Below are 14359 nucleotides of genomic sequence, written 5' to 3' on the forward strand. Positions count from 1 at the left end.
ATAAGTAGGTAATAAAAAAGTTAATAATTTATTATAATCTTGCCAGGGCTCGAGATGGACGTTCCAAGCCGCCAGGATGCGCCAGGACATCGGCAGCTGGACGCTGAAGCCCGACCAGATGCAAGTCTTGAACCCGCTGCTCATCTTAGTGTTCATCCCTATATTCGAAGTGGTAAGTGCACAAGAAGATATAGCTCGTTGCTATAAACGAAACGGCCATAAATCCAAATTGTCCAAAATCACTAAACTTTTAATAGTGGTTTTTGGGATATCTTTACGAAAAAGTTGAAATAAACAAGAGGTAGAAAATTAAAATACGCATCTAACGATTAACCCAAAAACAAAGTAGGAGAGAGAGGATATGAATGAACAACATAAAATCAAATTCTCATTTTCAACGCGCTCTCCTGAATAAAACTTAATTTTGATTTGTGCCTTTTGTAATCGTAGTGGAAATCCTTTTTAAGCATCCGACGTCTTTTGGTTGGAACGAAGTACAGTCGACAGTACTACCAATTTTGGAAGCTAATTCGCTCAAATTACAGCTTCATAACACCCCACAGCGTTTACATTGACGTGCCATCGTCTGTACCTGCACTAAAGCAGTGTATGAAGCATGTCAGACGATGCATTTTGTTGTAAAGTGTAGGAAGTTCTAAGACTTAGTTTGCATGTATGTGTGTATTATGTCTAAAGGAAACTCAAGAACTTATAACTAAGTATTACTTACGTACCTACCTCATTACCTACTTTCAGCTTGACTCGGGTTTATAGGCCAAGGCTGTCTTAATCTTACAGACAATGTTTACTCCTAAAGGAGTCAGAAATTACAAACTACAAAAGCTCTTAAACTTAAAAAACCTGTAATTTGTAGCTCTCTGTGTAGCATAATAATTTGAGAGCCATAGCTACAAAAAAGATTTGAAAACAAAATCAAATCAATAATCTTTATTGTAATTATTTTATCTTTATGTAATTTACAATACTTAATTAAGTAATAAGTTTTTTCTAAGTTTTAAACGTAGAAAATAAGGTGATTTTTTAATTTCAGGCAATCTACCCATTCTTAACTTGGTGCAGGCTCGTGAGGAAACCTCTGCATAAAATGATTTGGGGCGGAATCCTCGCTGCCGCTGCTTTTGTCATTTCCGGGATCGTTGAGATTAAACTTTTGGTAAATCCTACGACCATGATGATAAGACATTAATTTTCCTTCTAAAAGCTCTGTGTTGATTCTTACTAAAAATTAACTTCGTAAGCAACCCATTAATTCGAAAATTTTAATTCCAGCCAAGCTATGGTACGCCAGTATCGGCCGGTTTGGCACAACTGAGGGTGTACAATGGTTATAACTGTGATTTCGTGCTCGACTTGCCCAGTTTTAACCAAACCAATGTCACCATTGGACCTCTATCTGCTTACGAAAAACTCGACATTGGAGCTGACAAGTTTTTGGACCTGCCCTATGATATACAAGGCCAGCCTGGCACCGAATGCGCTAACTTATATCTCAGCGGCCAATTTCACCTGAAAGAAGAAACAGCTAATTCCTTCTTCATTAAGCGAGGAGGAATCAATAACTTCACTGACAACAACGATAAAGCTTTAGATGGTGTTAGTGTCAGGTAAGACACATTAAAGTTCTTCATGTGGCTCTTTTGAACAGTGAATTTTGGAGTAGAACGATGTGTAAATATTATTCCAAAATGCAAACGTGTCCTTTTCTGTTTTGGTGTCAACCAGTTTTGTAACATTTCCAAAAAGCAAGATATAACTTTGTTCTTGTGTTATGGGTTTCCACACTGTATGTCCTGGTTGGGGATTAGGCGTAGGTTTGCCAGTCTTTACGAAATTCGCCCACAACTCTGTGATATATTTAATGAATATTCTGTCGCGATTTTCTGTTTCGTTGTGTATTTTTACGTAATTTTCCCAAAATGGTTCACATTTCAAAATGTAGCACAATTCGTCGCCATTTGAGGCTCCTTTGACATTGACCTTAGCTCCAGTCATAGATGTGGCTCTGACTGCATTAAAAGCTCCAACATAGTTAAACTTATATACAAAAGTTTCTGTTTTAGAAATTTTCAGATGCTCTTGTATAAATTTCAATACAGGATATTTCTTTAAATCTGTAGTATATTGTAGAAAATCATCAATGGACTTTTCATTAATACTATTATTGAAGTAATGACTTTTTATTATACTGGCAACTCGGTTGTAAGTATCAGACGTGAAATTAAACACGCATCCATCTGAGAAAGGGATCATGAATTTAAAAAAGGATGAAAAATAGTTCAAATAATGTGAATTATGTAAAAACGGTATTACTTCCGATATACTTTCACGGCTATTGAACCCAACTAAAATTGGCTTGTTTATTCGTCTCTTAACACTTTTAAAAAATTCTTCTGGCCTTATCGTTAGCAAAGAGTTATTTGATTGTTTTTCAATAATGGGAGTAAAAGGCACAATGGGTTTTTGGAAATTAATAATTTCTTTACTGCTGTATATTTTTTGTGAAGCAGAGATTATGTCTTTACTGGAAGCGTTTCTCAAGTCTTGAATACCCATTTTTCTAATGTTTCTTTTAAATGTCTCCCTTTCCATTTGGTAATCACTTTGAAATATCGAAGGAGAAAATATTGACCCACTCTGCAATATCATCTTTGAAAACATATTTCTGTGTTTTGTCATTAGCAGTAATGACAAGAACGTCGCTCCCGAGTCGCTTCCCATTAATGTAATTTTATTTTTATCTCCCCCAAAATGCTTAATATTTTTTCTTATCCATTTCAACGCCATTACTATATCTTTTAATCCCATATTAACATCCGGTTCACTCTCATCAACCTTTAAGAATCCAAACACTCCTATTCTGTGGGTGACAGTTATAAAAACGATGTCTTGCTCTATCAAAAAGTCGGCTCCGTATATGTGGCTTATACTAGATGTAAATGCATATCCATGAACATACACCAATACAGCTTTAAGTGGCTGTGTACTTGAATCTCTTGGCAACATAGGTGTATAAATATTCAAATGAAGACAATCTTCATATCCGTACAATCCATGTTTATGTACAATATGTGATTGAGCACAGGCTCCGTGATATTCAACAGTTGCATCAAATGGATGCTTCCATTTTCTGGGAGGCTTCGGATCCTTGAACCTCAGTTTCCCCACAGGAGGCTTGGCGTAAGGAACCCCGTAGAAAACATAATAAGAACGCCCATCAAAAACTGTCTCCGATCTTTTACCGATTATTTTGCCCTGTTTTAATTTCACTTGAAACGTTTGGGAATTCACTTGCGTCACAAACAAAAAAATAATACAATAACTCTTTAAAAACATCACTCATTTTTAACAAGACTAACATGCAAATGCAGAATACTTTCAAAGAAATAATGAAGTGAATTCATATGTAACTTGTTTTTCTAAATCGTAATTGAAATTTGTTTTCATTTCCAGATTTTTATCAAACCTGAACAGCGTAACGCAGATAAACTTAATCGACTCGCAGAAGAATAGAACAAAATTAAATATAACGAGCAGTAATAGCACGCAGATATCCATTGAAAAGGGAACTTATGATGTTGTTATTAACAGCCAAATAGTAATAAACGCCTTCAAATTCCTTGACGGTGCCGTGTATACTATTAACGTTTATGAAGACAGTAATGGGTCTTATGTAAGTATCTCAATAATCCCTTTATACTAGTTAATACATAAATATAATTAAACCCTGGGATGCACCAGGGGACATGACGTGCACCGCAAATCTATGCCTACCACTCAACGCCATTCTTATTACATTTTCCAACGCATTTAGATATTGCTGCCTAACATGTTGAGAACACTTGCCGCATCATAACTATCACTATTCAGATAGTTGTGATTCACGTGGACATGCATGATTTCATGTGACTTTTATTTGCCCACAAGATTAACGCTTATACATATAAACTGAAAAAATTAAGCAGAATCGTCATCATAAATCCTTATTTATGCTGCCTTCAGCACAAAGTATTACGCAACACAATAGCATCGTTTCCAGGCATATACAACAAACATAGTGAGTCTCGACTTTCCTAAATCGCTGTCGGTATTTTTCACGGTATTTTATCATTTGATCGAATAACGTTCGGTCTAATTTCACCACGCCTAACTAAATGGCCGATATAATTATTTGGTCGAATAGCGTTTGTTATTAATCTCTTTCCAATTGGAATCCGATATAGGTGATAATATGTTCTGCAGATTCATTGTAAATCTTCACTTTTTTGCCAATTAATATTAGCTTAATACATATTCAATTAGTATTTTTAGTTTATTAATTTTCCCGGATTAGTATCGAAATTCTTCAGTTATATTACGTTAAACGTATTACAATATTTTTATTAACACAGTGAAAAGTCACGAGTACAATCACCGAATTTTATTGTGAAACGACATCCGCAGTAATATGTGGATGTCGTTTCACAATAAAATTCAGTTCCATTTGCGGTTTTCGAATGGCAAATGGAGATGAGTTTTGAATATCCGCTCGTTAAATTTAATCTAACATTCATTCAATAGTATTGACTGTGTCATAATAATCTTAATACTCGTAAAGCTTATTGCTACACGTAACCAAATTCAAATATGCACATAATTCAAGTACGAGTATGTAGGTGCATCAAATATGTGCAGACTGAACTGACCGCGCATCTTTTACGCATACTTTTCCACGCACGAATTAAAAATCCTTATCTCCTCAGGACGCCAACGCCGTCATGATAACACCAGAGAACTCAGTCCACATCCTGTGGCTGGTGCCACAGTACGTGGTGATGACCATGGGCGAGGTGATGTTCTCGGTCACAGGCCTGGAGTTCTCCTTCACGCAGGCGCCTGCCAGCATGAAGTCGGTGCTGCAGTCTGTGTGGCTGCTCACCGTGGCCTTCGGGAACCTCATCGTGGTGCTGATTGTCGAAGGAAACTTTTTGGACGCGCAGGTAATTATTTAAATATTCGACCAGACCGACGACTTATCAAGTTGGCATTGTTGTAATTTGAGATGTTATGGATACTTATGGGAATAATATTATACCGGTTTCGGTTATGCTTATGGATATTTTTTTTATTTCGGATATCCGAAAGCTACGGTTACGGATATCTGTGCTTTAGAATGCAATTTGCAATAGTTGTCCAACACGGTTTATTTATGGCCGCACACTTTACATCGAATAAAAAGTAATAAAAAAATAAAAATTGATACTGGATGGCATTATAAAGGTAGGTAAATCAGGCTGTTATGCCTTTACATTTATAATGCTATACAAAAATCAATTTAAAATGCCTACATCGGAAACTATCCGAAACTACTGAATCGGTTACGGTTTCGGAATTTTTTTATTTCGGATATCCGAAAGTTTCGGTTACGGTTACGGATATCCATAACATCCGTGGTTGTAATAATAAGTACTATTTATTTTTCATCCAAAATGTACTTAGTCTGATGTGCTGGTCGACTCTACATTATTGATGAACATTAATTCCTTTTGCGTCTGTAAAAATACATGTCTGTTTTATTCCATAACAAAAGACTTGACATTTATTTTATTGTTATTTTACCATAATCATCATTATATTATTCTTTTTGCATTGTTTTTTTTTTTCATTTGTGTGTTTCGATTGTGTGCGTTTGTTTCGATTCATTTTATATGATCACCCCTTTGTTTCAGTGGAAGGAATTCTTCCTATTCGCCGGCCTGATGTTGATCGATATGTTCATATTCACCGCCATGGCCTTCCGATACAAGTACGTCAAGCTGCAGTCCAGCACCGAAGCCCTACCTCAAGTCGAAGAGATCAAAATGCCAGAGAAACCTAGCCAAGATTAGATGCCTATTTTAATTAAATAATTTACTAATAGTTTTCAATTGTTTCATTTTTTTCTCATATTGACACACTAGTATTTTAGTAAAGAAGTGTTTAATTGTATTTGTTTCAAAAGCGCCCATCTATTTAATTACTACGCTACGACAACGAGTACAGTACATGAATTGAGGTGTTTTTAGAAAAAAAGTAAATCATTCCTAGGGTTCTATATTGGCTCACATAAAATTCTAAATCCTATTCTTTGTCTTACTACCGATTTGTGTTCATAATAATCTCTCTTCATAATTTTATTTTTCATACTTTTTTTATTCATACATTTTTATTACTACCATCGGAGCTCATAACAGTTAGTAATCATAATTTTTTTATCAATACTGTTACTACCAAGAACGATTTAAAATACATAATTTTTATTTTCAGATCTTTTTTCTTCATAACATTCATTGATCATATTGTTTTAATTTATAATGTTGTTACTAAGAACATACTTCAACTCATAATGTTGTTTTTCAGAATAATTTACTTTATAACGCAGCGGGCGAGGGCTGCCCTCCCTCCGCGCCTCCGGCTTTTAAATTACACTCTAGGGGTAGGGCAGACAAGACTACGTGGAGTCGGTTTTGCAGCGATTCGTTTCTGTCACGTTAGTTTTGTGGCACAAAATATTGCCTGTTTTGGACCATTTCAAATTAATTAAACGTTAAAATACGATTTAATACGAATATAGACATCATGATTTTCAATAATATGGATAAATACACTTATGAGTAATAAATTTATGAAAACAAATATTAGGATACATCACATTTATGAATATTATAGTTATTTATTCGAATGATTATGAGTTTCGATCATTAGTATAGAAAAATATATGAAAACAAATATTAGTAAAAACTAAGTGTATGATTAGTGATATTATGAATATCAATGATTATGTTTTTAAATATGTAGGTTTTAAATTTTTTATGAAGAATGATCATTATGGTATCAAATTGTATGAGAAATATTTTCGGACCTCCAATGATAGGAATTGAAAAGTTATGTAAGAAAATGCGCTACCCATTCCTAGACGTATAGATGATTGCCATACGATACCCTACCTGGGGTAGCTAGTAGTAAGAAGAAATACTGATAACAAAAATGCTGAAACGCCATCTACAAAATCGAAGGTTAAACTATCTACGAGTATGTACTTATTTTACGCCCGTATTCACAAACATTACTCACAGTGCGCGTGGACGCACAGGGTGACACACGAACCAATAGAGCTGTATTCAACGCTGTGCGTTCGATTTCCTGCTTCACTTAAGCAAGTATCGTTTGTGAATACGGGTGTTGGTGTCTAGAGAAGCACACAGAAAGTAACATACTATAAATAAAGCCAACTTTAATCCAAAAGATCGAATATTCCTAGTTATTTATCAAGTTAATCTCTACAAAGGAGTACAGATACACTTTTCTCAAAGAGATTTGAAAGTGTGCTGCTGACAGCTCTATCGATTTCCTTTCACGAAGTCTCGCAAACGGTGTGTCAAAGCTGTATCTTAGAAGGTATGTTTAGTCGCTATTTTAGGGGCGTTTGAGTAGTTCTTGATCTTTATAGGCTTACCTATTTGATTTGGACTGGGTAAAATAGGGAAAAGTCCCGTTTTAGTACGTTACTCAAATACAAATATTTACCTAAATTGTAATTGATTATCTTGTTCTCTTCATTCTATTTTATTGATGCTACAAGCTACATACATACTCGTGCTCGTATGAAAATCGTATAAACAAAACTTATTAAGGTTAAAGTAACTTAAAAGCCTAAGCATTGATAAGCTAGAAACTAAAAATAAACGACTCTAGGATCAAAATAATATTTTGATCATGGGCGTACACCAGTGTTGGTGTTTCTATAGAAGTTAATACATTATCAAGTCAAAAACAAGGTTGAATTTTCCTTAAAGAGGCTTTAAATGAGCTCCCGACTTTTCCCATTTCCTCTCGTTGAACTCACAGTCGTCGGAAAACAGAATTGAACTTCAAAAAATCTTTGTTCTTTGTTCCTATTTGTGGACTACTTTGTGCACAGACTAAAAATAGCGAGAAACTACACAGATTTAGAATGGGTATTAAATTCGCTTTTCATTTTACTACGGCCGTATACTGACCTAACGTAAGCATTCAGTGTTTATGTATACCTACTTTACAGTACTGTGCTTTTGTTTAATTAAAATGAAACGTAAACATTGGTGACAAACGTTATTGAAATGTGTTTATAGTGAGAAAATTTTAACAATCAGTATCCTAGGCTAAGAGCATTATCTACTAAATGCATGCATAATATCTATATCTAAATAATTTAATAAAAAAATCCTGTTTCTTCAAAAGAATCTTATTAGACCAAAATACAAGACAAGAGCTTTCCCGTTGTGGATAAAAAACTGTACCATTTTCAGAAGGGAGTTTATTATACCTAAAGTAATTATATCTTTTTCTAAACCTTTTATCGATGTCGTGATCTACGCTGTGGGTATCGATTTTACAGTCATTTCTTATGTATTTAATTCGTCATTGTCTCTTATATTATACCGACTTGGAATTTTCGATCCAACTTAACATATTCTGGCAGATTTGGAAATGTGTGTCCTGTCCCCCGCCCGAGTCCCCGCGGCTGTACCGATCTGCTCAAAGTGGAACTTTAGCTGTGTCTCACTCGGACTCGAAGGCCGACTTGTTTGAGTAGTTCTTGGTCTTTATAGGCATACACTAGGTACCTACTATAGAATTAAATGAAGAGAAAAGAATTGTTTCGAGATCTTGTTCTTTATAAGGAGGCTAGCCTACTAATTTTGTAGTCCTGTGACTAGACAGTTTCTAATCAAAGTCTGGGCGCGTCATTACAATTTTACAATTTCCTGAAAAAATGCATGTGCACACAAAATTTTAATTACTTGTACCTACTTGTATTTATTTGTAAATTGTAATGAGAGATGAAACAGTGTGCGGCGGACACATATTATAAACGGGTAAAATTGATAATTAAGCTGCTTAAATAATTCATTATTAAACTGGTTCAATCTCTCCAGTCTAGATTAACTTTTATCTCATTTAAATTGTTATTATTTCAAAACCGCATTCATGGTTGATATAACGTGTTATTCAAAGGAATAAATTAATGACTATGACTATGACCAAAAATAACTGGTAAGGTAACTCATATGACCTTCATGTAATGTAGGTTTTTACACAAATTATAAACATAAAAAGTAACATAAAAGAAAACGCAAGTCATGCTAAAAACGGCAAAAACAAAACTCACACACATCACCGCAGTTCAAATATTGACCGATCCAATACAAATCACAGTAAAGAGTGGCTCTTACATCAATCTGTTTAGTTAAATGGCGTGAACACATTAGACAATTGGTTTCGGGTAATTTGTGTGTAGTTCCCATAGTCGCAGGCGCAGCCGGGCGGCGCGGCGCGGTTAACCCTCCATGTTGCCGATTGGGGTCGAAATGGCGGCGGTTGTCAAACTTTTGAAGACATTTTTTCTATTAAGCGAAAAGCATAAGCCTACCTACTGCAAGAAATGCTTACAAATAGTATGGATTTTTTTTAATGGGTAGCCTATATACCGGCTTAATAAAAAATTTTAGGCCTATATAACTGCGATTTTGTATTGCTAATAGTATTAATGCATTATGAATATTTAGACACTACCTTATGTCAATTTGACTTAATATTAACTACCTACGTTTTCGTTGTGTTCCAATTGGTTATTGATGGAGCAGAAGCAACGCGTTTCTTTCTTGTCTACTCTACAAGGCCTATAGATTTAATTAAAAATTTTATAACTTTATAAAAATCCTTTAAAATAGTTAGGTATCTAGCATTAGCATTTAACGTGAGTTTTGAAATGTTTGACATAAAAATAATACAAATACAACACCAAAAACATTTGAGAACCGCACGCGTGCAAGTGAAGTGCTGTGCCTGCGGACGACTTGTTAATAATTGCGTATAATAAATGCTTAAACACAACAAACAGACAGACAAATACGGGCGGGGGTCGCTCAGGGGATGATTTAGTTTCCACTCTATTGAGTCCAGAACGTACTGTATGTAGGTACCTACTTCAAACAATCGCCGCAGTACATCTTTTTATAGTCTAGATAGGCAGAGATCAAATATCTTGTGATAATATAATCTTTTGTGTTTTTTTAAATTAGGGCTATGATTGTGATGGGATTAGTCTGTTATCTATAGGCGGTAGATTTGCCTACATAGGAAATAAACGATGAGCAAAATATAGTTTTATTTCATTAGTTATAATAATAATATTATAAAGAGGTAAAGTTTGTGTGTTTGTATTTATGTATTTGTTAAATTGTAAGGGGTAATCTCGGGATCTACTAAACCGATTTTGAAAATTCTTTCACCAATAGAAAGCCACATTATTGCTGAGTGTCATAGGTTACCTATATAAAAACCCGAAAAGAACCGAAAAGTTATAAAAATATCTGTACATATTTAAAATCTACCTAGGTACTCGTATGTACTCGTAGATATGAAAAAAGTATGGCTGATATTCGTATGTTAATTTGGTCTTTTCGGGTTCGGGTGCGATTACAGGGCTGTCTTATTTTATTATTTGAAAAACATTTACTGTGAGAATTGTTAACTACCTAGGTACTCAAACTGCTCACTCATTTACTTATGATTCATTTTCAGGTTCAAAGGATTTATAATCTGTACCAAATATCTTTTAAATCAGAGTGCGTCAAAAACACAAACAGTTTCATCACAAATACGTTCCCGTTCAAAGTAAACAACTTCCAAAGTTAATAGTTTCCAATTTCACCAATTTGACCTAAACGCCGAACAAGATTGCAGGGCTACGACATTCACAATAACAGCGATTAACCAGTGTGACGGATTAATTAAGTGCAGTCAGAAAAACATTCTTGCAAGGGGCGTCACGCGCAGGGCACTTTTGACGACGCGTGCGCGCGTGCACCGCACGCGGCCTTTACAAAGCACTGAACCCCCGACCCCGCACTCGAAGGATAATCTCCACCAAGCGTACGCAGACAAATAAATAAATTAACCAAAGCCAACTGCGGTTAAAAACCAACTGAAAATTAAATTAAGTCGCATGCGAAAAACAAACTCGATCGGACAAATTGAGCCAATATTTTTTTCGTAGTATGAATAAATTATGCGGTAAGCCAATCGAGAGGTTTAGTAATGTGAATGAATTTTTAACCGACTCCATTTATTGTTAATTTAATATGCAGGTACCTACACACTGAATGGCAGTCACATTAGGTACATCGTTATTTACTATAAATTATGAAATAGGTAATTTGTACTATGTATGACTACAGGTCGCGTTATCAATACGAAATAATAAATATCATTCTGTGTTACAATGGTGTTCAACAGAAATTCATTGAGATAAATATTGTTTCGAAATCAACGTCCGCAGTTCCGCTCTTATTTCCGCAATAGGTACATTTTCCAGTTTCCCATTCTCATAATAATATTTCCAGTAAGTATTTTCCAGCTATAAGCCATGATTAAGATTAAGACAGTTAATTAATTGGCTTTGCCACTATAAATTTTCATAATAACTACGCGAGTTTTTCACAAGAGTAATTAAGCATATGAAATTGAAACTGTAAAGGGAACAAAATGGAAATATTCCATATATTCGCTTATGAAAGTGGTTCCAGGAAATAAATTTAATTTGAAATTTCAGGCCATCATGGCTGCCGCTGCTGGCAGTGACTGACGAGCGGGTGAAAAATACGAGCAATAAAAGTGGTCTGGACCGAGCCAGGGTATGATTTCCGAGGGCTCCGTCGATTTAAATTGCTTTTATAAAAAAACATTTTTTACAAATAAAAATACATATATCTTTCTTAAGAGAGGTAGGTTCTAGATTTTTGAGTTATCAATCTGTTATGGAATTATGTTGTACCTACCTACTTAGTAGACAATAAAATTTTGTGTCTGTAGGTAGAGTGACTTGGTATGAATGGTATGTAATATGATTATAACAGGTGCAATTTAGTAATGCTTCTTAGGAATTAAAAAATCCCGATAAGTACTATGAAGATTCCTTATTTGACTACAGGACCTTGTACTTGTACGATATACTCGCGCAAAAATTTCCTGAAATGAATGTCAATAAAAATCAATCATCACTGTAGCCATAATATTTTAACGACATTTTCGTGGCCATTTTCTGTCCACATTTCTGTCATTGAATGCGCCAACTTTCACGAAGCGTGTTTCATTTTCCAGCGCGTTCGGTGCAGACTTGCGATCTCACGCGTAAACCCATTGAGCACCGCGAGGGGCGTGTCGCGTCGCGCGGCCGCCGCGTGTCGTGTCGCGCCGCTTGCCCGCGCCAAATCAATTACAGGGTCGCGGCGGGCTGCACTTCCGAACGAGAATTAGCGCCAAATTATAGCGAACGAAATTACTTGTTTATAGAGGGTGACTAGCTAATTTATAGACATGACAAATTCGAGTACGCGAATACTTAATAGCAGGCGTAGGGTCTGTTCACACGGTCGCTGTTGACAACATGAACTAGCCATGACGAAATGATAATGTCAAAGCACATTAATTGTTAATCGCCTTTGAACTTCGTTTCCATTGAAATTGTTATTTTAGGTACGCTTTTCAATCTCTCCTACTTAGCACCACAAGTGCAAGAAGAGTCTTGTATTTTCCTGAAACTAATTCATGCCTTCGCATTTATGTCTGCTTATCGGGTACGATATGTACAGTCACGGAATGAAAAGGTTCGTCAGTTTTCAAATTGATTCCTTCAACGAATCGCGAGCACATATTACCTTTTGAAACTATGTTACAGAATAATCTCGAGTTAGAGAAAATAATCTTTAACTGTTTCTAAGTAAAGTTCAAAATTATTCTGATCAAAGTTGTTTGACAATTTATCTTGTCAAGAAGATTATCATGATTGATAAACTAAAACCTTCTTGTTGGTTCAACCTGCCATTATTATGTCTATTAAATAAAAAAAACTATTGTCAATTGGTCAATGTCATCACTGCATTGCACAGTGGGTCTAGTCAAAATGCCATCCCAAACCAATAGGAAGTTTTCACTAATGTCAGTCGCCGCGTCACCAGTAATTCGATTCGATCGGAAAATGGCAGCCAAAATGCACATTGAACCACCAACGACGCGGCGATATAAAAGTTCATTCAAAATCGAATAAAAGTTAAAAAATGTCTATGACTTTGCGATTGTTTTTATTTTTTTTTTTAATTTGTTTCTTCCTTCTTTCTGCTCTCTGTTTACGTCTATGCTTTGCCGTCAAACTAACTGTCAAAACGACATCGCGATACGGATTTGTCAAAACAGATTTAGGGTGGGTTGCACCATCTTAGTTTAATTTTGACAAACGTCTAAAATCTGTCAAACTCCATACAAAAAACACCAGTTAACGTCATAGTTACGGTCAAAGTTAGGTGGTGCAACTCACCCTATTGGTTTTCGATCGAATCGAAGCTTATCACCGGGGTTTTAGTAATCGCAATGAAAATGGCGGGTGTTGCGATTCGATTCGATTTTGATTGAGTCTTAAATGCATGTTGGCTAAGCCTTTGTATGGGAAATTTCAATCCAGTCTTTCGATTATCGATAGGTAGGGCTTTGCGATTCGATTTTTTGCCGTTTGACTAAGCCTTTTTTGTTATCGACCTCTTTTGCGATTTGTTTATTTGTTTGCGACTGGTTTGCGATGGGTTTGCGATTTTAAAGTGCGTTTTGACTAGACCCGCTGATGGGATTAAATAAACAAGCAAAACCTTATTCGTTAGCAAACGTCATATTTATTTAAATGTTAGCAGTACTGTTTCTTGCACTGTAATGTTGGCAGGTTTGACTCTTACAGTACCCAGTGCAAGCGAAAACCGACACTAAGGTGACGAACCTTTTCATTCCGCGACTGTACATTTTCAAGATTTTAATTTGTTAAAATGTACTCTTCCATTTATGAAATAGTGGTGTAATAATCAGAAAAGAAACAAGGAAACACCGATGCTTTTCAGGAGTTCATCAAAAGTATTTTACCCAATTACAACTGAACATAAATCCGTTTCATATTAAGCTTAATATCTGTGAACTCTAGATTTTTGCCAAAATGTAACATCCTGAATATAGCCGAAACAAAGTGAAAGGTACTAAAGCAACTTCTAAAAGACAATTAAAGCTCTTATCACCATAACTTTTTCAAACCCAGATGTAACAAAGGATCCGAGCACAGAGAATAATTAACTAACAAAGAGTAATTTTGGGGTATGGAGCCATACAAACCTAAAACAGGCATGATAGGGCCAGAGTGAATAGGCATATACTAGTGAACTGTACAACCTCATGAAAAGAAAATTTGAAAAGTGCGAGGCTCACCTGCACTTGAAGGGTTCCGTGTACCTAACGTCTAACAAAA

The 14359-nt window shown here is 35.5% G+C and overlaps 2 protein-coding genes across 3 annotated transcripts in view; one reads left to right on the top strand and one right to left on the bottom strand.

Moving 5' to 3' along the window:
* LOC114365020 (peptide transporter family 1) overlaps positions 1-5919 on the top strand; it is a 40746-nt gene extending 34827 nt beyond the window's left edge. For both annotated transcript variants that reach the window (XM_028321439.1, XM_028321440.1), the window contains exons 8-13: positions 47-172; positions 1052-1174; positions 1291-1625; positions 3472-3691; positions 4761-4997; positions 5727-5919. In XM_028321439.1, coding sequence (XP_028177240.1) covers positions 47-172; positions 1052-1174; positions 1291-1625; positions 3472-3691; positions 4761-4997; positions 5727-5885 — 1200 coding nt within the window. In that variant the 3' untranslated portion in view covers positions 5886-5919. The remainder of the gene's footprint in view (positions 1-46; positions 173-1051; positions 1175-1290; positions 1626-3471; positions 3692-4760; positions 4998-5726) is intronic.
* Positions 1636-3462, bottom strand: LOC114365021 (esterase E4-like). The gene has a single exon (XM_028321441.1). The coding sequence runs from the start codon at positions 3352-3354 to the stop codon at positions 1636-1638; it is 1719 nt and encodes a 572-aa protein (XP_028177242.1). The 5' UTR covers positions 3355-3462.
* Positions 5920-14359: the final 8440 nt, after the last annotated feature.

The sequence above is a fragment of the Ostrinia furnacalis genome, unplaced genomic scaffold, assembly GCF_004193835.3.
Source record: "Ostrinia furnacalis isolate ACB-3 unplaced genomic scaffold, ASM419383v2 OfSCF7532, whole genome shotgun sequence".
Lineage (NCBI taxonomy): Eukaryota > Metazoa > Arthropoda > Insecta > Lepidoptera > Crambidae > Ostrinia > Ostrinia furnacalis.